At 39.0% G+C, this 25,981-nt stretch overlaps 3 protein-coding genes across 9 annotated transcripts in view; 1 reads left to right on the top strand and 2 right to left on the bottom strand.

Annotated features, from left to right (window-relative positions):
- Nucleotides 1–1,167: 1,167 nt before the first annotated feature.
- Nucleotides 1,168–11,751, top strand: rp1l1a (rp1 like 1a). Its single transcript, XM_036592640.1, has 3 exons — nucleotides 1,168–1,791; nucleotides 3,106–3,283; nucleotides 4,284–11,751. Exons 1-3 carry the CDS (start codon nucleotides 1,168–1,170, stop codon nucleotides 11,729–11,731), a joined length of 8,250 nt encoding a protein of 2,749 aa, XP_036448533.1. The 3' UTR covers nucleotides 11,732–11,751.
- Nucleotides 11,752–13,362: 1,611 nt separating this feature from the next.
- On the bottom strand, nucleotides 13,363–17,519 carry si:ch73-340m8.2 (tyrosine-protein kinase Src42A). 3 transcript variants are annotated; one of them, XM_036594068.1, is made up of 9 exons: nucleotides 16,656–17,519; nucleotides 15,979–16,100; nucleotides 15,715–15,881; nucleotides 15,462–15,621; nucleotides 15,164–15,316; nucleotides 14,247–14,302; nucleotides 13,991–14,144; nucleotides 13,747–13,878; nucleotides 13,363–13,646 (listed from the first exon to the last, which is right to left on the bottom strand). In XM_036594068.1, the coding sequence occupies exons 1-9, from the start codon at nucleotides 16,946–16,948 to the stop codon at nucleotides 13,453–13,455; spliced, it is 1,431 nt and encodes a 476-aa protein (XP_036449961.1). In that variant the 5' UTR covers nucleotides 16,949–17,519; the 3' UTR covers nucleotides 13,363–13,452. The 3 variants fall into 3 exon arrangements, with proteins under 3 accessions (XP_036449961.1, XP_036449962.1, XP_036449963.1); XM_036594069.1 differs by having other exon boundaries at nucleotides 13,747–13,875; XM_036594070.1 differs by having other exon boundaries at nucleotides 16,178–16,766.
- A 65-nt stretch (nucleotides 17,520–17,584) lies between these two features.
- gckr (glucokinase (hexokinase 4) regulator) overlaps nucleotides 17,585–25,981 on the bottom strand; it is a 31,064-nt gene continuing 22,667 nt past the window's right edge. For 4 of the 5 annotated variants that reach the window (XM_036592830.1, XM_036592828.1, XM_036592831.1 and 1 more), the window contains 19 exons: nucleotides 25,831–25,951; nucleotides 25,511–25,666; nucleotides 25,356–25,424; nucleotides 25,148–25,216; nucleotides 24,585–24,658; nucleotides 24,434–24,500; nucleotides 23,320–23,373; nucleotides 23,135–23,229; nucleotides 22,879–22,984; nucleotides 22,475–22,593; nucleotides 22,285–22,383; nucleotides 20,391–20,488; nucleotides 20,158–20,234; nucleotides 19,911–20,007; nucleotides 19,718–19,815; nucleotides 19,482–19,562; nucleotides 19,203–19,352; nucleotides 18,765–18,899; nucleotides 17,585–17,956 (listed from right to left, as the gene is read on the bottom strand). In XM_036592830.1, the coding sequence (XP_036448723.1) occupies nucleotides 17,837–17,956; nucleotides 18,765–18,899; nucleotides 19,203–19,352; nucleotides 19,482–19,562; nucleotides 19,718–19,815; nucleotides 19,911–20,007; nucleotides 20,158–20,234; nucleotides 20,391–20,488; nucleotides 22,285–22,383; nucleotides 22,475–22,593; nucleotides 22,879–22,984; nucleotides 23,135–23,229; nucleotides 23,320–23,373; nucleotides 24,434–24,500; nucleotides 24,585–24,658; nucleotides 25,148–25,216; nucleotides 25,356–25,424; nucleotides 25,511–25,666; nucleotides 25,831–25,845 (1,779 nt within the window). In that variant the 5' untranslated portion in view covers nucleotides 25,846–25,951 and the 3' untranslated portion in view covers nucleotides 17,585–17,836. The remainder of the gene's footprint in view (nucleotides 17,957–18,764; nucleotides 18,900–19,202; nucleotides 19,353–19,481; nucleotides 19,563–19,717; nucleotides 19,816–19,910; nucleotides 20,008–20,157; nucleotides 20,235–20,390; nucleotides 20,489–22,284; nucleotides 22,384–22,474; nucleotides 22,594–22,878; nucleotides 22,985–23,134; nucleotides 23,230–23,319; nucleotides 23,374–24,433; nucleotides 24,501–24,584; nucleotides 24,659–25,147; nucleotides 25,217–25,355; nucleotides 25,425–25,510; nucleotides 25,667–25,830; nucleotides 25,952–25,981) is intronic. The other variant, XM_036592832.1, reaches the window with a different exon arrangement.

Here is a 25,981-nt window from a genome sequence, read left to right as displayed (position 1 = left end):
TCAAGTCTAGGCCATGTTGTCCGCTCACAAAGCATTTTTCCTAAGTAAAATAAGGCAAATTAGTTTGGGGTTGGGTGAAATGTGGTGAATTAGCTTTATTTGAGTTGGGTTAATGAGCAACATATTGTGTACGAAAATAAAAGATGTTATGTGACTTCCTGATTAAGTGAAGTCATGAGATCGTTTCCAAATTAAAGGGGTCATTTGATGGTCATTTGCTTTATTTATGTAGATGAACTGCATGTGTGTCTGATTTGTACAGTATAAACTCTTTTGCCTACTATTTTGAATGTTGGATTAAGGTGGCAATTAAGGGCTAAGAAGGAAATGCTATTTAAATTGACCTGTAACTTTTCCAAAGAGCATCTGATTAATCCTCAAACAGAGGCCCAGTTTCACAGCTGCTTAAAAGCATAAGGTATAAAGATGTTGTTAACATCAGTAAATCCAGCTTTAGAAAAATTCTATATTAGAGCATGTAACTGATTAAAAAGATCATGACTTAATACAGCATCATGCAAGCATGTAAAGTGATTTACTGGCTAATAACTACTTATTCACAGCTTTGCACTGTCTGAAATGTAACATCGCCGACAACATTTGAGCTGATATTACGGAGCTCAAATTGCCTTGATAGCTATTATAAACGGATCACCCCTTTCCTAATTTCATAAAGTATACTTATATAGTCATGAATTCCACAATGCAGAGGATATTACATATCTGGCTAAATTTGGATTCATACGCTGCCAAATGTGACTTACATTCTTAGATAATATAAAGATAAAAAATATTGTTTTTTTAAGAAACTGTAGACAAGTAATATAATCCTACTTGGAATACAATTAATACAACTTGGCTCAAACAAAATAAATGAAATAAAACTACTAATATTTTATTCAATACATGCTGATTTACAAGCAAAGGTATCAGTATACAAAAAAAGTCAAGTGAAACTGTTCTTATATTTCAGTGGATCATAAGTAATTGTTTATCTCAACTAGTTATTTTGTGAAACATGTTTGCAAATTAAACTTTAACAGAATCACCTAATACAGTTCTTTTGTGGTATTTAAGTGGTTTTGAACTGCTTTGCTGTTATCAAGGAGTGACTGTTAATAAAATCTCAAAAATATCTCCCTTTACAGTGTAGACTGACTAGGAAGAATGCAGAGAGCAGGTTCCTCCAATGCAAGCCCCAAGATTAGAAATGACTCTCAACGTCCAGTGTCCCGCTTCTCCAGTGTGACTTCTGCCACTCCGGCTAAAAGAATCACTTTCTTCAAGAGCGGAGACACCCAGTTCAGCGGTGTCAGGATGGCAATTCATAAGAGAAGCTTCAAATGCTTTGATGCCTTGTTGGATGACCTCTCGCAGAAGGTGCCTTTGCCGTTTGGTGTGCGGACCATCACCACACCCAGAGGCACTCACTCCATTCAGCGCCTGGAGCAGTTAGAGGATGGAGGATGCTACCTTTGCTCTGATCGCCACTATGTTAGGCCAATCGATGTGGAGGCTGCAGGGAAAAGACCTGCTGTCTGGCACCACAGCCACCCACATAATTCCCGGAAAAAGCCCTCCCGACCTGAGGAACCCCCCACAGGTCATTCTGGCCAGCACTACCATCGGCATCCAAAGAGGATTGTGCTAGTGAAGAACAGTGACCCTGCAGTAAGAAGGTCCATCATCTTAAGTAGAAGGACAGCTCGTAGCCTCCGCGTGTTCATGGACGAGATTTCAGAGCTCATGCAATGCCATGTCAGGAAACTATACACCCTGGACGGACGGAAGGTTAGCTACAATATCATTGTTTTTAAAGATTTGGTGTAATAGTATATGAAATTTTGGGATCTTATGTAAGATCTAACAAAAGACTGAAATGTTTTGGAATGTTTTATTATTCAGTAAATCATGTAAACACTAAGAAAGGTGCCACAAAGGGCTCTTTGAGCAATGCCATAGAAGAACCATTTTTGGTACCTTAAAGAACCATGTTTGAAAAAGAAATTTGTGAGTTTGAAGAATCTTTTGAATGTTTTTTATATACTTTAAAGCTTCTATTATTAGATTCACATGTTCTTACTAGAGCCTTTACAATATCTGGAGGTTTTTGTAAACTTATTTTTTATTAAATGTTCTCATGCATCTCATTTACAAAAATGGTTCTCCATGTCATCCACTGACAGGATTTTTAGGGAACCAAAAGAGGTTCTTCTATGGCAGGGCTTGGCATCCTAAATGTTAAGAGGAGCTATTTTGTCCTTTCAACAAAAAAAACACCTTGGCAGCCACAATATTTTATGTCCATCTTGCCACCTTGGCTGTAAATATGTCTCAGTATGTGCTAATGTACTAGAATAAGCAAAAAATGTAACAAACAAAAACGCAGACTTAGTTTGCTCTGCTTTTAGCTTTAGCTCAGCTATAGCTGCTTTTCTCGCATCTCTGGCAGGATACATTTCCGCAAAAGTAGAATATTTTCTGGTAAAATATTTCTCAGTGTTCAACTTTTTACAAGGCTGAATGAGCTTCTCATTTGAATATTCCCATTCCACTTAAAATGGTGCCTGAGGTGCCAGAATGTAACTTCTGCACCATTTAAGGAATGGGGAAATTCGAACAAGAGGCTGGCGAACGAGAAGCTGATTTCAGTCTCGCGACTTCTTAGTGTTTGAGAGTTTCTCGTTGCAGATTAAATATATCAGGAAACCAGCTGGAGTGCTTATTAATGCAAATAAGTCCATTTGTCTCTAAATGATCAATGTTTGTCTTAAATCTTTCTCTCGTTGCTATGATGACCAGCAATCAGCATGCCAACCAAAGGGTTAAAGGTTGGTAAATTAGCAGTTCTACATTTACTCCAGCGTTTAAGAGCATTTATTGTTAAAACTGTGTCAAAACAATCAGCAGAGCTTTATTTTACTGCAAAGGAGGATTATTTTATTTTTATCTAAAAATCTAAATATATATTAAATAAAAGTGGTCCAAGTACTGACCCCTGTGGAATATCATAGGTGGGTAGCACCTGCATACATACATATATATATATATGTGTGTAAATTACTGTAAAGCCTAGGTTCTAACTGTATAAACTGATCCCCACAGATTGACAGTATTCAGAGTCTGATGCAGTGCCCCAGTGTGCTTGTATGTGTGGGCCGGGAATCCTTCAAGCCCCTACTGCTGGAGAACCTGAGAAAACACTCGGAAGAGAAGTTGCCTGGGATGGGCACAAGGTCCCACTCCAGTGTTTGCAGTGAGGGCCATGAGAGCAAGAAGAATGGTATGTGCTGATAACATCTATTATATCCTGAATAGAATGCAGAGAAGCTCAATTTTGAGGAATCATTCTAATCCCCTCAAGTTTCTAACAATATTAAGACAAATCAAATCTTGTGTAAAAGATGAAGTTTTAGTAGTGATTCCAAATGTATTCTAAGGAATAACCTATAGTGATTTTCATGAAATAATATTTTTAGTCAATATTTTTTTTTGTTTTTTTTTTTGATATCTTAATGCATACTAGGGTAAACAAATATGTAGATACATTCAATTAGAGCCTGAAGATACTTTAGACAGATTTCATTCGCAGATCTGACTGTACTATCACTGCTTAAAAAGGACATCAACACATGTGCTGTTTCAGTATTTTTACCCCAATTATGATACAAGTCGACAACATTTGCTTGGACACTTTTATTGGCCAAAGGCGCAAGAAGCCACTTGGTGTGAGGATAACTCTAGTCTTGCATATCCTCCATCTTTCATTTCCTTGTTTATTCTCTCACCTGCTAGCCAGCACTTGGCAGATGCATTTCTATTTATGCAATTGTATACCAATAAAGAAAACACATTCCACACTCGTATGTAGTCAAAATCCGTCTCTGACCACCTCCAAATATGGTTTGAGTGATTTGATCCAAGGGGTGTTTACAGTTGGCTTTTCATGCTGTCAAGTGAAATCTGAATGTGATCCAATCACCGAAAATGCATATTGATGGAAGGTGTAAACAGGCCCTAAAAGTTCCAAAAAAGTCTTTAATTGGTGTAGAACCAAATGTTTTGTAAAGTTTATTTTAATTTTAAAGAAGGTTCTCTCACATTTAATTTACCAAAATGGCTCTTAACATTCTTTAGGGAAACAAAAACGTTTCTTCTATTACAACCCTTTTCTGGCACTTTTCAGAAGGAACTGTTTAAAAGATGCCTGGGCCAAGACTATGTTGTGCATGTTTAAATCATAAACATTCTTCTCATTATTATTTATCATTTTGTATTTACAGTGAACTTTGGTTTGGAGACCAAGAAAAGCATCATCCATCCAAGATCAGATTCAAGTAACAGATCTACAAGGTTCTCCCTGTCCTCAGAAAAATCATACACAAATGGATTATGCATGACACCAGGACAGTCTGGTTGCATTAGCACCTGCCCCTACACAAAGGACGTCATACTGAATGATGATATTGAAAAAAGGGTCCTCGTTAACAAAGATGGCAGCCTATCCGTGGAGATGAAAGTTCGTTTCCGACTAGTTAATGATGAAACTCTTCAGTGGTCCACTGAAATCAAGAAGTCGGCAACAACCTCAAACGAAAGTAGTTCTGTAAAGGAGGGAGAGGCTCATTATCTTCAAGGCAAATCTGAAAACTCTGACCCAGAGTCCAACTCTGCATGTGAGGCTGAGGAGACCTGTGCTCCAAAGCTCCATCAAAAGCTTGTTGAAGAATCACACTGTCAGAATTGCTGCAACCACTGCCAAGAGTATGACATTTGGAAAAACCCAATGCACAAGGACAGTCGAGACAACGGAGGCAGGAAGTCATCAAGTTCTAGTGCATCGTCTCACACAATCATGCACAAAAAGGCATCTGTGGATAGTGTACGCACAATCTCCAGGTCTAGCGAGGAGTACACTGAGCATGTAGTAGAGAAGGCGTCATGTTTTCAACAGACTGTTGAGGAAGGAGACACTAGGGTTGAATATTGTTCAATAAGTCGCTGTTGCAGCCGCAGTGAGATATCAGGTACAGCCTCAAAATTAAAGAGTAGGAGACCCAATGAGGACACGCATGAGACCAGTATTGTAAATGTATGTCACCATAATGGTGACAAAAAGATAAATGCTGCATTTGAAAACACATTTAGTGATCTGGGTGCTTTTGAAGTCCCAAAAGCAACAGAGGATCGTCCAATTTCTGCCGTCAGCAATTCATCCAAAGTGCTTGAGTCTCTCAAAGAGGATCAGGATGATGATTATGATGACCTTCCTCCAAGTGCATCAAGAGCATCTGAATGGTCTCAGAGTGACAATATTGACCATGAACACCACTTCACATGTGTACACTGCTATGGTGGTGAAGCTTCACCAAATTTCCATTTATCCCCCAGACCACCCAGCAAGGTCTCCGGCTGCTCTGCTCATTCATCAAAGCACAAGAAATACAGGAGTATGTATCGAACCCCTGACAGTGCCACTTCTTCAGTTTCCCCAAGGCCTCCCTGCCAATGTGGAGTAGCAACACCAGGCTCAATTGCATCCGACATGCAGAGTGGTTTAGATGAAAGAATTCCGATTACATCTAAGAGTAGCACTGTGTCTAATAAATCTAAAGCAAGAACAAATTCCCCAAGTGCAGCAGTATTAGATATACAAGGTGCTCAGGTATGTGGGGAGGGAACAGAGAGTGAGGATGGATCTAGAAGTGCCATGTCAGCAAATGCTAGTGTCTCAGGAAAATCTAGGAATTCCACTGTATGCCCTTATTGCAGTGGATGTGAAAAATCAATCACACCTGTATCAAGACTATCGGAAAATACTCAGGATATAAAAGCTCAGGATGCTGACAAAGATGCTGAGGTTAAGTCCTTTCGAGGCCGATCATCTAAGTCTCACAGATCTGAAAGATCAAACAAATGTACACAAGGAGCTTCTCCCGTTTCCAATGTCACTGAGAATGGTGAACCTGTCCCCTATAATCTAGTAGAGGCAGAGGACATACAAGGTCGCTCTGAAAGTGTATTGTCTGGTTTATCCCATCCTTCTGCTACTTCAAAAAAATCTAATAAATCAAACCGGACAGCATGTGGGAGGTCCTCTGTTGTGGAATCCATGGTTTCTGAACCTGCTAAAGTGGAGGATGTAGAAGAAAGAACCAAAAGTGCCATGTCAGTGAAATCAAATGCATCTGCAAAGTCAAACACAAACAGTGTCATACCAGAAGTATCAACAACTTTAGGACAGGATGATCAAAAAGCTGAAGAAATTAGCCAAGATGATAGAGCAGTCAGTCCACTGTCACACAAATCTAACAGATCATCTAAGTCCAGGTCTTCAAACAGATCACATTGTTCAAAGACAATGATAATACCTGAATGTAATAACAATTATTTAAGAAAAACACCCCAGGTCAAAGAGTCAGAAAGAGGAGACAGTCCTATATCAACTGAATCAGCTAGTCATGGACAAGAACCAGAGATAATTCAGGAACCGAGAGTGGATAATGCCATGTCAATGACATCAAATTCCTCCTCCAAGCGTCCATCCAGTGTTTTGGGAACATCAGGGATGTCTGCCAAGTCCCAAGATGAGACGGTGGAGAAAGGTGCTTCTCCAGTACCTACTACACCAGAAACAAAGCTTGACGAAGATCCAGGGATATCCACGCAGGAGAGAGCAGCTAGTGCAATGTCAAATACCTCCAAAACATCTAAGAAGTCAAACGCATCCTCAAGAAATTTGGGGTTGGTTCAGGAAAATGAAAAATGCACCAAATTAAATGAAGCAGAGAATGCTGCTGTTCAAGCTTCTGACATGGAGTCTGTAGAGAGAGTACCTAGTACAACATCAGCTAAAACACACTCTTCCACAGGATCTCGTAGGTCTCACAAATCAGACAACAACATTCAAGACACTGAAACTACCTCACAACCTAGAGCTACGAGCCCGGTTACGGAGAACGCTAACGAAGGTATAGATTCAGAGAGGCCATCAAGTGCGATCTCTAAGAGCTCCAAAGTTTCAGTGAAGTCAGATGCATGCTCTGAGAGAATTTCAAAATCAGCATTGAAGCCCACAGGACAAGCAAAAGAGGACATAAAGGGTTGTGCACAAAATACCTTAACAGTGAGTTCTCCATCACCCAAGAAGAACAAAAGAGTTCCAGTATTAGGCATGCCAAAATCACCTGTTCCTACTGGGAGCAATGAAAGGGCACCGAGTGGAATATCTGTGAATTCTAGAGCATCTTCAAAATCAACAAGTTCCAAAACGTGTCACTGCTCCTCAAACAGTAATGGAAGAGAGGCAAACTCTAAGAAACCTCCAGTTAATGATGAATGTGTACAGAGAGTAGGAAGCATTCTCTCTGGAAAATCTAAATCGGCAAAATCTCCCACTCCCTCTCCATATGGCCAGTCAGATGAACCACTGAGTCCAACATCAACAGCCTCTGTCTCTCTCGGACTTTGTGAGGAAGAGAAATCTGATGACCTCAATGAAAGATCCATGAGCAGCATGTCACAAACCCTACAGGAGGGTGAAGGTCCATTAGAAAGGTCTACACCTGAACTAGCTGTGTCAGGTAATGCTGCTGACAGCAGTGAAACCAAGGAGAGGGTCAAAACAGCTGTAACTATGAGTTCTGCAGTTTCAAAGAATTCACAAAGGTCTTCCATTTCACAAGAGCTACACAAGAGTCCTGAACGAGCTATCTCACCTGCTTCTGTAGGAAAACCCGAAAGTGTTAAATCAACTAAATCAAAGGCAGAAAGCAAGGCAGGGAGCCAGTTAGATGATGGCAATCGTAGAGTGCCCTCTGCATTGTCATCATGCAGAAATACACACTGTAAGGCCTCACAACCTCAAGCAGTTTCTGAAAACAATAATATTGATGAGAGTCAAATAGACAAAGCTTCGGCAACATCTGGACGTTCTTCAAAATGTAGTAAAAACAAAACAGCCTCTGGCAAAGCTGTGCCCTATGAAACTACTAAGTCTAAGGATCAGGGACCTGAAAAAATTAAGAAAACTTCCTCCTCAAACCTTAAAATAAAAGGAAGCAAGATAATATCTGATTGTAACAGTGAAGCCAGTAGTGTTAAGTCTCTTAAAAACTCCAAGTCAGATAACAGCCTTGATGACAAAGAGAAGCAGACATTGAGCACTTCAGTCATGTCTGATATACCTCAAAACTGTAGAGATCCTTCAGATGAAATGCCAAACAAAAATGTGATGCCAGTAATACATCTTGATTCCTCAAGTGACAGTGTTTTGTCTCACACTCTCTCAGCAGCAGATCTATTAAGGGAGAAGGTTGGCAATGCAAGACCAGTTAGCAGAGGATCAAATACGTCAGGGAAAAACTGTGACCTTGAAGAGCTGATGAATACTGGCAGTAAATGTGAAAAGAGGAGCACATCTAAACAAAGGAAACTAAGCACTTCATCACACAACAAAAGTAAGGATCAGGGTATAGAACTGATGCCATCTAGTTTACCTAATGCATCTCCTGCAGAGGTTATAAATGACTGGCTTAAAAATATACCAATTGATGGCCCTATGTATGAAATGGAAGATGAATTTAATGAGGAACACAATGAAGCAGTCCCTCAGATAGTTACTGTAAATGAAGAAGACGAGGAAAGCTCACAAAAGGAAATAGGAGAAATATCTGAAAATGTAATGGAAATGAATGATTCTCAGGAAATTGAGTGGGCTGAAGGCGGGGGTCCTATTAAGGGGGACAACAGTGTCATCTGTAATGAAACACGGGCTTGCAGTGAGACATCTGAAACTAATGCAGCTAACACTGATCCTTGTCCTCCACCAAAATTTACCAAGAAAGAGTGTTTACCAAAACGCTGTCACTCCTCAGTGCAGGTCATGAAGGTTCTGTTAAGGCCAAAACTGGACAGATGCAATAGTTTGCCTGAAGTTTCACCTGTATATGGCAGAAGATTAAGCACATCAGCCAAAGGACTACTAGACTGCCTTGCTAATCTGCAGCTGATTGACTCAGATCCAAAAAACGGCAAAGAGGACAAATATAACGAAATAATAAGTATCCTTCAGTCACTATGGATCAGTGAGCCCTCTGAAAGTGAGCAGGACAAGCATAACATAAAAGATCAGTGCTCTGCTGAAGATGAATTTAACCCAAGGTCTTCATCAGGTGTAGATGTCAGTAGTGGCTCGATAGGCAGCATCAATGGAGGAGTTGAAAAGCCAGAAACAGCAGGTAGAACAGCACCTGTTATTGAACAGGAGGCTTTACAGGTTCAAGTAGACACTGTTAAGGAAGGCGAATGTGACCCTTCATCTGCTACACCAGAAAGTACAGATACATCACATGTTTCTTCAGATCCTCTAACTCCTGACATTGCTGAGAGAGTGCGATGCAGTCCAGAAGATGAAAAACCAGAGGAGGAACTGCCAATAGATGAAGACTCTCATGCCAGAGAGGAGGTCACTCAAAGCAATGAAAATCAAAAGGAAACTACTGAAGCAGAATTTTCTAACAAGAGCTCTGAGAATGACAGTAATGGTTTGAAAGCACCTGCTGATAAAGAAACAGATTCACCAGAGAATGCTAACTCAGGAATGTCCACATCTGCTCAGAGAGGTATATTAACTAGGAGAGTTTCACAAGACCCAGACCCCGTTTGGGTGCTAAGTTTGCTGAAAAAACTAGAAAAGCAGTTTATGTCTCACTATGCAAATGCAGTGGCAGAGTTCAAAGTGAAGTGGGATTTAGATGACAGTGAGATGCTTGATAAAATGATCAGTGAACTGAAAGAAGAGGTTCAAAAAAGGATACAATCCAGTATAAATCGTGAACTCCAGAAAATCCAAAGTCGAGCTGGTAGACCACCGAGACCACCTATAAGTGCTCTGTCTAGGGATTCCACAGTTCAAACTGAACAGCGGCGAAGACGGCTGAAAGTTATGCGGGACAAATCGATCAATCCCTCCTTATCACAAAGTGAAGACATGAACACTGCCTCAGGTACTGAGTTCAGTGACCAGCGCAGTGAGGATGAGTACTGTCCATGTGATACATGCTTGAAAAAGAAGATGGCATCTAGAGCTGTTCAGCGTGCTGAAGCTCTGAGCTTGGCTCCAGTCCTGAAGGACTTTGATCTTAAGAAAATCTTGCAAAGAAAGAAGGATCCTCCTGCTACTATGGCAACTGAGTCACCGCAAGAAGGACAAAAAAATCTCAAAGAAGCTACCAACTGCAGCAATGTTCAAAACAATTTGGATGTGGTTCATGAGGAGTCAGAAGTACATCATGATGTAAAGGGTCAGACAGATGAGGATATAGTGGAGGTAGAAGGTACTGCTGATGCAACTCAAAACTCAAAAGATGAAAACTCAGAAGAGGATGCAACTCTGGCCTCTAAGAATCAGGATGTAGACGCGGGGTTAGTTAATGATGGAGGACTGGGAGTGGAGGAGGGATTATATGATGATGGAAATAAAGCAGAAGAGGAAAATTCAGCAGAAGATGGTAAGATTGAGAAGGGGGAAGACAGAGCAGAGGAGGGAGAAACTGAAATAGAAAGAGTTGAAGAGCAGAATGTCCAGGAAGAAAAGGAAACAGATGACAAGGGGGAGGAAGAAGAGAACAAAGAGGCTTCTGTATCTGTTGATGGAGATGCAGAAGATGCAGACAATAGAGAGGCAGCAAAGGAAGAGGACCAACCTGAGAAGGAAGCTGCAGAAATGGAAGAAATGGGAAATAGTGAGCATGGGGATGAAGGGAAAACAGCTATAGAAGGAGAAACAGGAGAAGAAGCAAAGACAGCCGAAGAAGAAGAAGTAGAGGATATTGAAGAGAAAATAGAAACAGCAGAGGAGGGTGAAGTGACAGAGGATGAAACGGGAGAGGAAACAGAATCACCCCATGAATCAGGAGAACTTGAGAATGTAGAAGAAGCTGAGAATAAAACGGCTGAAACCACTGAAGGTGACGCAAAAGATGAAGGTGATACCACAAATATGGATGAGGGTGGGGGACCTGATGAGGATGATGGGGAAGGGAACTATGGTGCATCTTCTCAGGCAGAAGCTGAGGCTAAGGACGAGGCAGATGAGGATCAGGCTGAGACAAACCCTGACCAGGCTAAGACCGAACAAGAAGAGCAGCAGGTACCTTCACTGACAGCCTCTGAGGAGGTGGATGTGCAGGCAGAAGGGGAAGACTGCGGGTCTGATGAAAAGCATCAGAATGACACAGAAGCCAAAAGTACTGATGAAGCAGAGAACGAAGACAGCGAAAAGGGGGCTGAAAACAAAAATGAGAGTTCTACTGAGGGTCTTACTGAGCAGTTCAATTCTGATGGCACTGAGGCAGACGCATCAGGCCAAGCCTGTGGTGAGGATTCTGGCCACAGACTAATTAAACAAATAACAAAAACATCAGTAGAATCCCAGCCAGGATCAATGGAAAATGCCACAGATCAGAAAGTACGAGCGAAACTAAAGGATATTTGTAGTTTTATGGAAAGCTCGGAGAGCCAAGAAGACAGCATAGTTGTGATTACCAAACAGTCTCCTTTCACAGAGAGAAGAAATGTGTCTAGTAGGACTGGCAACAAAGAGGAAGTAGGGAACGAGGTGATCGAATGGCAAGTTTCACCTAAGAGGAGGAACAGATCTCCAGCAAGGGCCAATAAACAAAGGAGGCCAAAAGACAGTGATGTTAAAGTGGACGATCTAGAGTTTTGATCTCTAATTTGACATTAATTCTTCACTTTAAGCACTTTATTTTTAATTACTGGATGATATTTCTTCAGTAATTGAGATGTCGCCTACTGAGACGATTATCTCAGAACATATCGTAAATCGTAAAAAAATCCTTGTATTTAAAACTGTATATTGTAATATTATATGTATAATATTATGTGTATACAGTAGATAGTTAAGTGTTATTACAAATTATTCACTTTTATTGAAATCAGTTTAAAGGAAATGTTTTAACAATGATTCACATTTTAATCCAGATACAATTGGACATAAATCTGATTAATACTATACATATCATACACATATCAAAGAACCGAGGACATAGGATTTACTGTGTATACTACATTCCATAGGCCCTTTACAGTGTTTCATTTCACAGACAAAAATGTTATCTCAGGATGTTGAAAATATTTAAAATATTCTTGACTTGAACCTCTGGATTATGTAATTATGTACATGAATGCTAATGTGCTACCATCCTAGACTTTTTTTGCTGTTAGAATGATGTTGAAGGTGCACAACGTACAGTCTGTTGAAGTGAAAACTGCTGAAGGGAGTTGAAAGCCACTTACTTTGAGTACAGCAGCAATAGACAACATTTTCACCTTGATACTTCACCCAGACATGCCATGCTGTGTTATTTATTGATTGTTGTAGCTGTGAGATTTTTTCGAAGCTGCTAACTGGTTGGTTGGGTACGGCATTTCATACCCTCTACCGCTCTAATGCATGGAACGTCAAGCACTTGGCCAGTGTTTGTAGAAATGTTATTATTCTCTTGTATATTTAATAAAATATCAAAGTCAAGTAACATTGGAAATTTACTTTGATTGGACCAAAGCAGATACTATACGTATTTGCTGCCTACACAAACCAGCTTTAGATGCAGATCAGTTTAGCGTTTTGTAGTTATCATGTACAGATTTCTCAGCTATGAACTAGTATTGCTTATTTGCAATTCTAATGCATATTTTGGTTTATGTGCATCAGAACACATGGCATAGTTCCTTTGAGTCCAGCCACTTAAATAGTACTTGCGTCATGCTAATCCCATTGCCTTTGCAGTGGGAGTCTCTTTAGCTGGGAGAAAGGATTAAAGCTGACTCGCACTGGTCCTAATCTGGGACAGGTATTATTTAACTGTCTAAAGCTGTATTTCCCAACTTCAGTCCTGCTGCCTCACCTGCACTGTACAGTTCTGTGTTTTCCTGCTCCAACACAACTGATTCAGCTTGATCATTAGCTAATCATGTTACTGAGGTTGAGCAATAACTGTGGCTCTTTGGGAATTTGCAAGAGAACTCTGAGGAACATACTTAACAACTTAGGTATGTAACCAGGTATTACAACAATCATCATTGCATTTGTATTAGTCACCCTTTATGATATTACTGAACATTTTAAAGGGGAGCTTAGCCAGAATCTTGATTTAAAGGCAAATCCCAGACAAAGCACTTGTTGCAATTTTGACAGTACTTGAGCAGGATGTTATTCCTCTAAAACTGCATTAGCTTCACTTCAGTTGATACTAACATAATTGTATCATAACTTTTGTAACAGCAAGATTTGTCTTCATCTGTCTTTACAATACATATCATGTGTCTGTTATTGAGGTCGATGTTCTTCAGGTTAGGGATTCTGAGCAGTGGTCAGCTGGCTTCAGTTGGCTTCAGAGAGAGAATCTGAAATATCTTAGCAAAGGCCTACTCCAGCTCAGAGATGGGTTCAGAAACAAGAGCCAATAACCTATCCTGAAGCTCAACAAACCCAGGTCTTTCCTCAGGGATGGTCCTCCAGCAGAGCAACATAATGTCATACAATGCTGGGGGGCAATCTGGTGGCCGGTCCATCCTGTATCCTCTCGGAACTGCCTTAATGCAAGTCATTTTGTCTTGATCTGAATTCAAAAAAAGTGCAGAGAGCTTACAAACTCAACAGTCATTAATGTTAAGTTTTACAATGTAGTTCAATTTTGTCCCTCTTCCCAATTTATTTACCTGGATACGGCTCACTTCCATATGTGATGATTTCAGTCAAGAGGATCCCAAAAGACCAGATGTCACACTTGCTTGTGTATTCCTTTCCAAGAAATATTTCTGGTGCCATCCATTTTACAGGAACTTTTACTGCTGTTCAAATAGCATTTACATCACTGTTACCGCTTTCTGATATCTATGGTGTAAGAATTGCATCATGATATAGTAATGGTCACAATGATATAGTAACACTCATGCTGTTTACCTGAGGAACTTTCCCGGTCTCCTGGTAAATTAAACTGAGCTAGTCCAAAATCTGCTATCTTGCAGAACTGCATGTCAGTGAGTAAGATGTTATCAGCTCTCAGGTCTCTGTGGACAATGTTCTTGCTCTCTAAATAAGCCATCCCTTCCGTAACCTGACATCATGAAGAAAAACAGAGATAAGGAAGACTAAAATCTTAAAAATGTTTGACGGAATTATTGTGCAAATTAACGTCTGTCCAAGTCAGTCAGGATACCTGCACTCCAAAGTCAATCATGAGCGAAAATGGAAGGTCTTTCTTCTCTCTGTGGTCTGAAAGACAATGGAAATTAAGGTTTTAATCATTCATACTGTGCTGTGCAAAAGTCAGAGATCACCCTTCATTTATTTCCAGTCAAAATGGCCATTAAGTAAATTATTCATTTTCAGCATCAGATAAAAAAGTAGAAAACACATATTTCACATACAATGACACAGACTCTTTGCTTTTATTACAACTTTCATTCTTTTTAAGAGACTTGGTTTCAGTTTTTCAGAGAAATCTGCAGGGATATTTTTCCACACCTCCAAAGTTCAGTTTTCGAAGTTGTTTGCATTTTCTGCTTCTCTCAATCCAAGTAATCCCAAACACATTCAGTGATGTTGAGGTCTGGTCTCCAGAGTGACCAATCCATTGTTCAATGTTCACCAGTAGCTTCTTCAATTGCCAGAGTGTTTCTTTTTTGCCTTGTTTTTTTGTCTATTTGTCCTTGACAGCTACACATCCTTCCAGATCCATAGCATTGAGTTTGTAGATTTTTTTTCAGATCTTAAGTAAGAGTGGAGCTTGATTTCCTCCCATCTCTCAGACAAAAGTACTGTTTATCAGATTTTGGTGGTCTACCAGGTCTTTGGATGGTTATTAGAAGTTCCATTTTGACTACATCTTTTAAAAATTATTTAAACTTCAATTCAGGAAACATTTACTTTCCTTTGGTTTCCTCTTCCATATAAGATTATTTTATATCTAATGTTCTCTGTAATATCTCTTGAAAATGAATGCAACTGTACTTAATGTGCATTAAGATTTTGACTGGAAATTGAATAAATAAAGGGTGGTCTCTGACTTTTACACAGTCCTTTATGGGTACGTTTAGTCTTAACTGTCAGCTGAAGTAGCATTTTTGCACTTACTAATGAGGTATTTTTTCAAACTGCCATTTTTCATGAGCTCTGTGATAATACAGAAGGGTTCACTGACAGTGCAGACTCCATAGAGCTTCAGTAGGCGCTCATGCTGAAACTCCTTCATGATCTTTATCTCTGTGTGGATCTCTGGGCTAATGACTGTAAGAAAAGTCCAAAGTGACCGACATGATTTGGATATTATGGAAATAAATTACTTCTGATTTACTTTGACAGGAGCACAAAGGTGTGACAAACATATCCTTTTCTTATTTGATCTGTAACATATCTACATTCATCTTTTTACCTCGAAACTCTTTAATGGCTACATCTATCTTATTATTCCACACTCCATGCCACACTTCTGCAAATTCCCCACTTCCAAGCTTCTCCACTTTGGTCAGTGAGCTTCTGTCCACTTCCCACTCTGCCTCATATGACAGGCTGGGAAGGGATGGCCGGTCCAGCTAGGAGGATATTCAAAATAAAGTATTATGCAGGGAGCACAGCATAATCAAGGTGAAAACTGGCACTTGTGTTAAAGTTATTGGGATACTTACCATAACACAAGGGCTGTTAAGTTGTGTACAGAGTCCATCCTCATGCTTGGAATAGTAGTCCACTAACTCACACAGAGTCTGGAATGTTTTCTGGCTTACAAGGTAAAACTGTTTGCCAGTTTCTCCCTCCCTAATTTTGTAGTGCCTCACATATAGTCCATTCTTTACTGAAAAAAGACAAAAGATATGTATGATTTGTAACATCATATTAAAAGAGTGGTCCTTCAGGAAGATGCAGTTTTTTAATACTGAGAAAACATTTACCTGATAAGTAGAAGTAGTTATTCTGTGTACTTCTCCACACAAGGAATGCTCCCTCACTGTTATCTGGTCTCAGTAGACATCTCTTCGCTTCAATGCGGTTTTTGATGTTTTCGAAATACCATCTATAAGTAGAATGATTTTTGTTCCTATTAAATTAGACTAGATGTGCACATATGAGCAGGAGTTGGCAGTCACTCACCTTTGAGCAGGGACCTTAGATGACTTCATGAATGCTGAAACCTTATTTCTTATTTCCTCTCTTAGTCTATTTTGAGCAAATTCTTGACAGCAACCCGAGTAACTTGTTGAACCAGACAGGTAGGCACATATTTCCTGCTCCCCTTTGCAGAGTGCAAAGGTTTACAGCTTTTCAAGCTTTATTCTTATGAGCTGTATACATACCATCAGTGTATAACATGACTCAACAAAAACAAAGCATGCTTGTTGCACTTTGCTTTAACCTACTCTCAATCTAACGACCTGTATCGGGGTTCACACTTATATTCCTCATTCACAGCTTACGTATTGTTTCTCTCATAATTTATAGTAGTAACTGAACAATAAATCTTAAGACTAACTCAATCTTAAGACTAACTCACTGAAAAATGAACCTTGCAGATCTCCACATACTACATACTGGCAGCAAGTATTTCTAATCAGTCTATGTAAATACTTACGGCTTTGCCTCCAAACTATCCACAGGTTTGACAAAGTCTTTGGGTACGTAGCCCTGCTCCTCAACAACTCCTTTCTGCTTGTCACCCTTCACTGTGCGTTTCTTTACGTACAGCCAGTGTTGGGTTTCCTCGATCACTTCCAGTACATCCCCTTTGTTGAGCTTTAGGTCCTTCAAGGTGCGGCAGCGGTAATCATAGAGTGATGTGACTCTGCGACGCTTGATGGACTCCTTTTCTTTTTCTTCTGAGCACAGCAAGCAGCAACATTTACAAGAGCAGCCACAGTTGCCCATTTCCCGCGGACGTGCCTGAGGTCACCATGCCAGAGTTCATAAAATGATGGCCAAACTACCTAGGATACCTGTATACAACATGGCAATGGCTGCAAAACTGGTTTGTGTCGTTTGGCAGTAATCGGAGAGGAAGCAGTCTTTTTATGGGTGTTTTTTAGGTTCATTCATTCCAAGTTTCTTTTATACAAGGAGCTCTAGAAAATTCCATTTGCAATCAACACTCAAAAGAGTACTTTTAGTAATTTTGCAGTTTTCTTTTATTACACAGGATAAGTTCATACTCTATGACATTTGTTTTAATAAGACTTTGGGCTAGTTAACCCAGGTTAAGGTCTAGACCAAGAAGGACAGTAAAATAGCAAAACTGAATAATAAAATATCACTGACATTGCAGTTTAGTCCAAGGCAAGGCCAGCTCTTTAGGCTCTAGTTTACTATGGGCCTGTTTGTGGGCCCATTCACAACTGAATATCCCTAGTCAAGTTACATGTTTTCTTGATTAATAAGTTAACACATCCTCTACAGGGAACACACTTAAATATGGCATTTTTTTGCTAATTTTACTTTACAGTTTCAGTGCATTGCTGAGTTTAACATTGAAAAAAAATACATATATAAAACGTGTCATGACTTGAACAGGCCACATTTTATGTTATGTTTTTTTTTCTAATAAGTTAAATCCAGCAAATAAACAGTAATTGTGCATTAAAATGTTACTGAATAATGAGTCTTAGGATTAATAATTGAATAAGAAGCCTGGAGTGTATTTCTTTTTAAAGCTGTTAATTCTCACATTTGGTAATGTACTGTAAATGACATCATCGTTGTTGTTTATTACTTGGTTTAATATTGCTCTATTCACTGACTGTGGTCTTCAGAACTCCTTCATTAAGAGAACCTCAGGCAGGCAGCCACTGCATCTCGAATCACAGGGTGAGCATCTAAGTGGGATTTAGCCTCAGCGAGCGTGCAGCCAGACTGTAGCATCACCAGCGCAGTAGGAACTACCTGCCATTACAACAAATCCAAAACAAAACCAGAGAGTCTGTGATGTGTCTGTGTGTCTTGTAGATATTGATCATTTAGGTGCAGTGATCAGCTAGTGACAAGAATGTGACTGTTGATGCCCATATGGAAAAATCATATGCTTTATTTATATTTCTAAAACATATTTTTAGGAAATATGCAAATATTAGAAATGACCCGATACATATATGCCACTCAAATATGTGTATAAATCTAGGTCATTCAAATAAATGCACAAGAATTATGAATATAAATATTAAAATATATGAACAACATAAAAACACATTTTGTAAAAATAAGAGTAATGATTCAACAGATTGTTTTAAGTAAACATTATTATTATTATTATTATTATTATTATCAGTTTTTATATATATAGTTTTTAATATTATTATTATTATTTAGTCATTTAGTTTTCTACAAGTTAAAGGAGCCACAATTATATTAGTTTTTACTTGTTATTACAGTCAAAAAGTTGAATGGATGATATGTTTCCTATGCAGTTCTGTTTTAAAATCTATTTTAATTGTTGGATTTTGAACTGTACTCTTTATTAATATGAGTCAAAATACATGTCCACCTATATTTGGGAATATATTGCAATATAAATAATGCACTTACACAAGACTTTGAATATATGATTTTGCATTCAGGCAGTAATGCAGGTTACAATAAGATTACAATAGCTGTCACATTATGCAACTTTGGTCACAACCTTTGATTCTTTTTGAAAACACAATTCTGTTTGAGCTGCTCGTATGAAAGCATTAGTCTCTGAACATGCTCTTACCCTGTCCTTTTGGTTAGCCATCAGTGTGTGCTGGGTCACGTCTGCTGAGCTTATCTCATCAGTCAGCTCCTCCACGTCATAGATAGATCTCAGCAGAGCTGTCTCACACTGTGTTTGGGTGCTGTTCGTGAACCTCTAAAGGTGACGATATTAAACAAACGATGCAGTTCATTCATAATTTAAATCTGATGCAGAGGTCACTTTGCATTTTGGCAGTAATTGCTTTGGAGAATTGGTGAATGAAGAGGCATTACTTAATTGCTCAACACCAACAATTAGCATCTGTGTAACTGTAGTCCTTAATGAGGACAAGGAATAGCCAGGTTTATGTTAGCTCTATGTGGTCTTGGCATTTATACTTACATGTATTTTAAGTCATTCAACTGAACATGCATAATGTATGTAATGTAATGTATAATGCATAAGACCTTTCCTTACCTGTAACATGCGAATGGCTCTTCTGAAGAGTTTGCTGTTAGTTACTCTGAGGTCTATCATGTAATTCCTGTACACCTTTCCTTTCAGGATATGAGCACCTGTGCTGATTGCATTGAGACACAATTTGGTGGAAAGCTCCCAGTGCTGTTTCTGAGTGGTAAAGGAAACAAGTGTACACTGTCCTTATACAGCAGTTAGTTCGCTTCATATTCATTTTCACCATTTCTTTGTCATAAATTGCATTAAAAGAAAAGAAAGAAAATCAATGTCATGGCTCACCATTAGGACCAAGCTGTGCTTGTTTAAAGATGAGGGCCAGGTGATGTTGAGGGCAGTCATAAACATGCCACTCACGCTTTTCTGAAAGGCATTTTGCACATTATATGTTGTACTTTGAGCTCAAAAGCCACAGCACAAAGCCAGAAAGATATGTTACCTTGAAAAACCACTTGAACACAAGCTGTACAATTATCTTCTATTCCCAGGTGAAAGCCACTCTAAGTGATTTTACTCACAGGAACATGGTGTCCTTCAAGGTCATGGATGAGAGCATGGAGGTTTGATGTGTTTTGGCCTACGCGCTCGACCAACTCTGAAACTTCGTTCAGGTCATCTAAAGAGACATGTAGAGCAATGTGCATAGTTAGAAAGAACCTGGCAACTGCAGTGATAATCATGTTTACTTAGAGCACTCTGAATACAGCTTACCTTCCACACTGAAGAGAAATATCACCATGTCATTGTCACTCAGGCTGGGCAAAATAGCGTTCACAAAATCCGTATGGGCGACAGCAAAATGTGGTCCCTGGAGATGTTACAGGTCACAGATCAGGAGGAGAAAGAAAATCAGGAATGGGAAAACAGGAGAGAAAGCCAACAGTACAGGCACTCTGTTTCATACGACGCACTCCCACCATTCATGCTATTCTAACTGAATCCAAAGGCTTTAACCCACCACGGATGACAGATCTCCCTCTTTGTTGTTCATTTCACTGAAGCCCTTGCTAATAAAGCCTCTGATGTCTTCAAAGGCTGAGAAAATAAGAAAAGAAATGCAGCTTTGTTTGAGCCTGTACAATGAATACTACAACAGTCTGAATAATCATTATCTTCTTTTGAGGATATTTCTGAAAGTCTACAATAAGCATTCCATATTTGTTATTTATTATCTTTTATTATTAGCAGTACCTGCTCCATATGTTGGGATGCACTCACTGGCATCAATAATCCCGATAATACCAAGAGTCTGCCATCCAAGATAATACACATGTCCTTTCCCTCGCAGGCTGTATTTCCACAGTTACAAAAGAATACAACAACGTCTTATTTGAAAAAGAGGCAGGTTCTTCATTATACCATCAACTTTTAGAATCCTTTACTATTTAGTTCAGTCTAAAATTATTGATAAACTGAATCCTGACCTTATTAAAATTGTTGTTTCTCATTATTTATAACTGTCAGCAACCTCATTGATAGCCTTAGTTCTGAGAAACTTACCACTTGGGGCAATAGACCAATCAGGTTTAAAAAACACCAGTAAATCTAACAATATAGGAAAATTATCAGTAAAGTCACATCTGTAAAAGAAAATATATCAAAACTGTGTTTTGTGTTGGGTTCTTTTGACTTCATTTTACAGTTGTGCACATCTGTTTTCTTGGCTACATTGCACTGGAAGCAGAAAGTTCAACTTTTTTTCAAAAAATAAAATGTAGTATTACTTCATACATGCTCCAAATAAGCATAAAACACATGAAGAATGTACTGTGAGTTTGTTATTTTTTTAATGTTTTTTCTCCTATTATCTGAGTTTTTGAAAGCTTTGAAATCTCTTGCCACAGTGGACTGTGTTTAAGGCAGTGAGAAGTCAGCGCTAAAGCTATCAGTGAGACTGTGTCATGCACAGTAGTTTTTGATGGGAAACCACAATTTTAACTAGAATCGGAAAGTTCATGAATTAACTTTAAGTTAGCTTGACAAAGCCATTGCTATGAAATCCCAGGCTACGTTGTCGCTAGGCCATTACTGTGGTAACCCAGGTGGTTGCTAAGGTGTTGCTATGTTATCCCAAGTAGTACTAAGATGTTGCTTGGCCGTTGCTGTGGAATCTGAGGTGATTGCTATGGTGTTGCTAGGCCATTTCTATGTAATTTTAGGTAGTTGCTAAGGTGTTGCTAGACTGTTGCTGTTGTATCCCAGGAAGTTGCTATGGTGTTGCTATGGTACCCAGGGGGTTGTTAAGGTGTTGCTAGGCCATTGCTATAGTGGTTGCTAGGCCATTGCTAAGGAATCTGAAGTTGTTGCATAGGTGTTGCTAGACTGTTGTGATGGCATTTTAAGTAGTTGCTAAGGTGCTGCTAGCTGTTGCTATGTTATGCCAGGTGGTTGCTAAGGTGTTGCTAGGCTGTTGCTATAGTATCCAGGAGATTGTTAAGGTGTTTCTAGGGCATTGTTATAGTGGTTGCTTGGCTATTGCTAAGGAATCTGAGGTTGTTGCTAAGGTGTTGCTAGACTGTTGCTATTGTATCCCAGGTAGTTGCTATGGTGTCGCTTGGCTGTTGCTATGATATCCGAGGTGGCTGCTAAGGTGCTGCTAGCTGTTGCTATGGTATCTAGCTGGTTGCTAAGGTGTTGCTATGGTATCCCATCCCATGTTGGTTGCTGATATGAGTGTATGCGTGCTAGTATACTATATTTGAGTCTGTATGTAATGTCAGTGAGGGGAAGTGTAAGAGATGATGTTCTTTCTGACATCATTTGTGGCAGTTAGATTTAAAATTAATTTAAATGACATTCTGTCATTCATTTTCTATGGGTTGAATGAATGTTGTACATTCATTCATTCAACCCATACAGTTGTACAAAAACTCTATGTGCATCCTGCAGTGTTTTGTGGTTTTAGCTCAAAAACAAGCCACTGTTAAGCCAATATCTGGGCTGAAAAACAACAGTCTTACCTAAAGAGTCAGCAATTAAAGAGTTATCTGATATGCACTGTATAGTCCAATGTACAATGCATCAAATACTCAGAGATGATAAAGTCAGAAATAATTTAGAATGATGGGTGAAATCCAGAGCTCACCTCACTCCAGCTTTCTGAAGCAGGGCTGCCAGTTTATCAGTCTGTGAGTACGTGATTTCATAAATTTTCTCATTCATTCTGACTGAGGCCAAAACATTGCTGGTAAACACAGTAACAGATTAGTAAATAAACTGAAAAGCTACTTTATAGTGACATTTCAAAGAAAGTGAGGACACTGGAGGAGACGTACTCAGCAGTTACGGCTTCATTACTGTAAACAGCTTCATGTCCTGCCAAAAGGACTGTTTCCAGCATTGCTTTTGTGGCAGTTCCTCCTTTCATTCTTGAAGATCCAGTAATAGCTTCAGGCTTCATGAAAATGAAGCAGAGATTATAACACATAGATTTTTATATTAAATCTCTATATTATATCTTATGGTACAAATGAAAACAGAAGTGCACTAATACAGTGTTTTCTAATAGAACTGTCTGATTAATATACTGAAAAAAGTAGCCAGTGCTACAAAACTAATCACATAGTTTGCATGTTTAACCTTTATTCAGCTTATAGTAACTGAACTGTTTGCTCACATTTTGTTGCTCTAAAACCACAGATGGGTTGTTTAAGACTGAGGGTGTTAGAAAAGCTCATACCCCCACTGCTGGATTGAGCACAAAGGCTTTTTGGTGTTTCTGCATTTCACTCATTTTCTCTGCAATCTCCTTGAAGTTAAACGGAAAGTCCTGCATGGGCTCAGTTCTGTCAGCATGAGACAGACAATTAAAGCTGTACAGTAATCTACTGTAATGACAAACATTTCACCTCTACCCATCAAATAAATTTGTCACACTGTAATAATTTTGTAAAAAAAATATAAATGTAATAAAATAAATGTAAATAATTCAATACCGAGCCATGTGTACAGGATTAAATCCTATCAGCACTGGAGTGAAGACATCCAAATTGTTTAGACAAAAGTGAAGCTGGCCAGCAACAAAAGGAGCCTTTAGAAGAAGAAAATATACAACAGCTTTATACTAAGAACAAGTTTACATTGTAGTATATTAATGCACAGCTGAAGGAATCTTTCATACAGACAAACCACAGGATATTCCAATGAAGAGGACGTGCTTCTTGCCTGTAGAAGCCTGTGAAAAAACAGCATGAGAACAGAAAAACACTGGACGAAAAAGAGTTTTCTGGGTGATGTTAAATATGCCAATGCTGTTATGGTGTCATATACAGTACTGTGCAAAAGTCTCAGGCATTTGAGAAAATGATATGTAAAGCTATTTATCATGGCCCAGTTTCCCAAAAGATCATCTTAACTGGTAGAGAGAGTGTTCAGGGTGATGCTCGCTCTAGCATTTAAGAATCTTCTTTGTGCTAAGATGTTTTGGGAAACATTTAAATATATATATAAAACAAAAATATTGTAAAATATACTGTATGTCTATTACAGTAAATTTGACAGTTCAAGGTTTATCATGAATTTAATTTTTAAATAAAATACTTTATTCAAAAAATGCTGTCTCACGTTTTCATGCCACTACCGAAACAGGAAAAGTTGTAGGCCATCGGCGGAGCTGCATTTTAGCCTCACCCCTGCATTTTAGAGCAGGAAGTGAGACTGCATTCCTGTCCTTCATAGTCACACAGCAGTTAGATCAGTTTTTATGTAAATGTGTCCAAAAGTATAAAAATCAGTTTGTCATTTTAAGAACTGTCAAAAAACATTTTTTTCTGCAATTAAGTAAACTTTGTTTGTATTTCACTAAAAATATTATGAATTGTACAACTGTTCAAAGCTGTTTTTGCCAGTCATGTACTGGCTAGCATTTTTGAGTTCTGCTCAAAATGAGCAGAAGTTTTCAGTACCAAAAAGTAGCAGGTAGTGTTATAATTGTTTGAGTAGTGACAGAATGGAATTTAATCAGAGTCATTCATTTATTCTGAAGTCCAGGTCCAAAGTGTGCTTTGAACTTTGTACCAGTTCAGTAGAATGATTCATACACACACACACACACACACACACACACAATAATGCCATAACAATGCTATAATGAAAAAAAAGAGAACAGTATGCCCATTTCGCCTTATAGATGCAGCTTCTATGGTTTTATATTGTGGTGTATCACAGTGTGAGAGCGGTTTACTGCAATGGGATGCAATGCACTGTCTCTTTCCTCTCTCTGCCCTCGCTCTCACCTTGTCCAGCATGAGCGCTCCCAGCGAGGGGTTGTCCTCTGGAGCCTCCTGTGATGTTAGCAGGGCCCTTTAAAAACAAAGTGCTCAAATACTGCAAAGTCATGTTCCCGTCTCATCCAATGCATCAAGCAGACAACCTACGTTTACTCACTTGTCACCCCCAGCGATGATGTAAGAATAGATTTGCTTTTGATGAAGAGCAGCAAGCCATCTGTTTAAAGAGGTCTAAAGCACAACATGAGAAAACAGCAGACACTGTATTGTCACTGTCCAAAAAAAGACACGTAACTTCACTTCTCATTTTCTACATCATTTGAACACATCAACATTGTCACAAAATTTTATGATGAAGGAACCAATAGAAATCTTCCAATCTCTCCAAATTAACATGCAGTAACCCCTAAAATTATTTAATATTAAGCCATATCATTCAGTAACTACATGGACTTCAATGCAAACTGATTGAGCTTTTCTTAGGTTATATAAGTGTGTAATAAAACTTTGGGCCGCCGGTGGGCTCTGGCCATTTAAGGGGTTAAAACTACGTAATTTTTTTGTATTGTATGGAAAGGCCTGTTTACAGGAGACACTTGTTTTTCTTGTACTGTGACAATATATGGAGTGAAATGGCCTTCAGGCTAAATAATTTGGTTATCAGATGATAACACATGTAGAACTTTCAGAACTTCAACATTTTAGACAAAATGCTTTTACCGCCAAGAGAAATGCAACACGGCCGGACGTCCCACAGCCACTCAGGACAATCAGACTGTTTTCTGGATCCTGTTGAAACACATCAGTTCAAAGTTTCCTAATGTTCTACTATCTAATAGAAACATTTATTCCATATAGTTCAAATACAAAAGATGTCAGACTAGCAGAATACTTTAACCCTACAAACATGCTAAGTGTGACATCTTACCTTGAGTATAACTTCCACTCTCCTGGAAATCTCCACCATTGTCTGTGCCATGGAACAGCTATTCAGCTTCTGTAAAAGTTATGTTTTATATCAGCAGATAATGGTGCTTGTAATGGTATTATTGTCACTATTTGCCTTACAGACTTATCACAAACCTGGTACATGGAGTCTAGGTGTGTTGTTCTGTCAAAGATCTCTGCATCACATTTTTTCAGCAATTGTACAATTTCATCAGGGTTTGCTCTATCAATATCTCTGGTGATTGGATTGGATTTCTCTGTGATGGGTAAGGACGGCTCATAACTTGAATGCTATTGTAGAAAGACAGGCCAAAATTGCTAAAACAGTTAGGAAGGGAACAACAGTGGCAAACAGCATTATAAAAGCTTGAGTAAAAGGCTCAACACTAACATGCAGGTTGTTTAAACATGCTTATCTTCCTAACGATACTCTTTTATACACGCTGTACTCTTACCTCCCAATGTTGCATTTCTTCAAGGCTGTAGTCAAACGTCCTCTTTACTCTTATTGATATGTCTTTTTGCAAGCCAGTGCTAAGTGCTCAGGATCCTTTGATTCCTTTATAACCATACAGCCTAATTCACACAAAGCAGGGAACAAAAACA

This window comes from Colossoma macropomum, unplaced genomic scaffold (genome assembly GCF_904425465.1).
Source record: "Colossoma macropomum unplaced genomic scaffold, Colossoma_macropomum, whole genome shotgun sequence".
Taxonomy (NCBI): Eukaryota; Metazoa; Chordata; class Actinopteri; order Characiformes; family Serrasalmidae; genus Colossoma; species Colossoma macropomum.
This window is presented reverse-complemented; position numbering and strand designations above follow the sequence as displayed.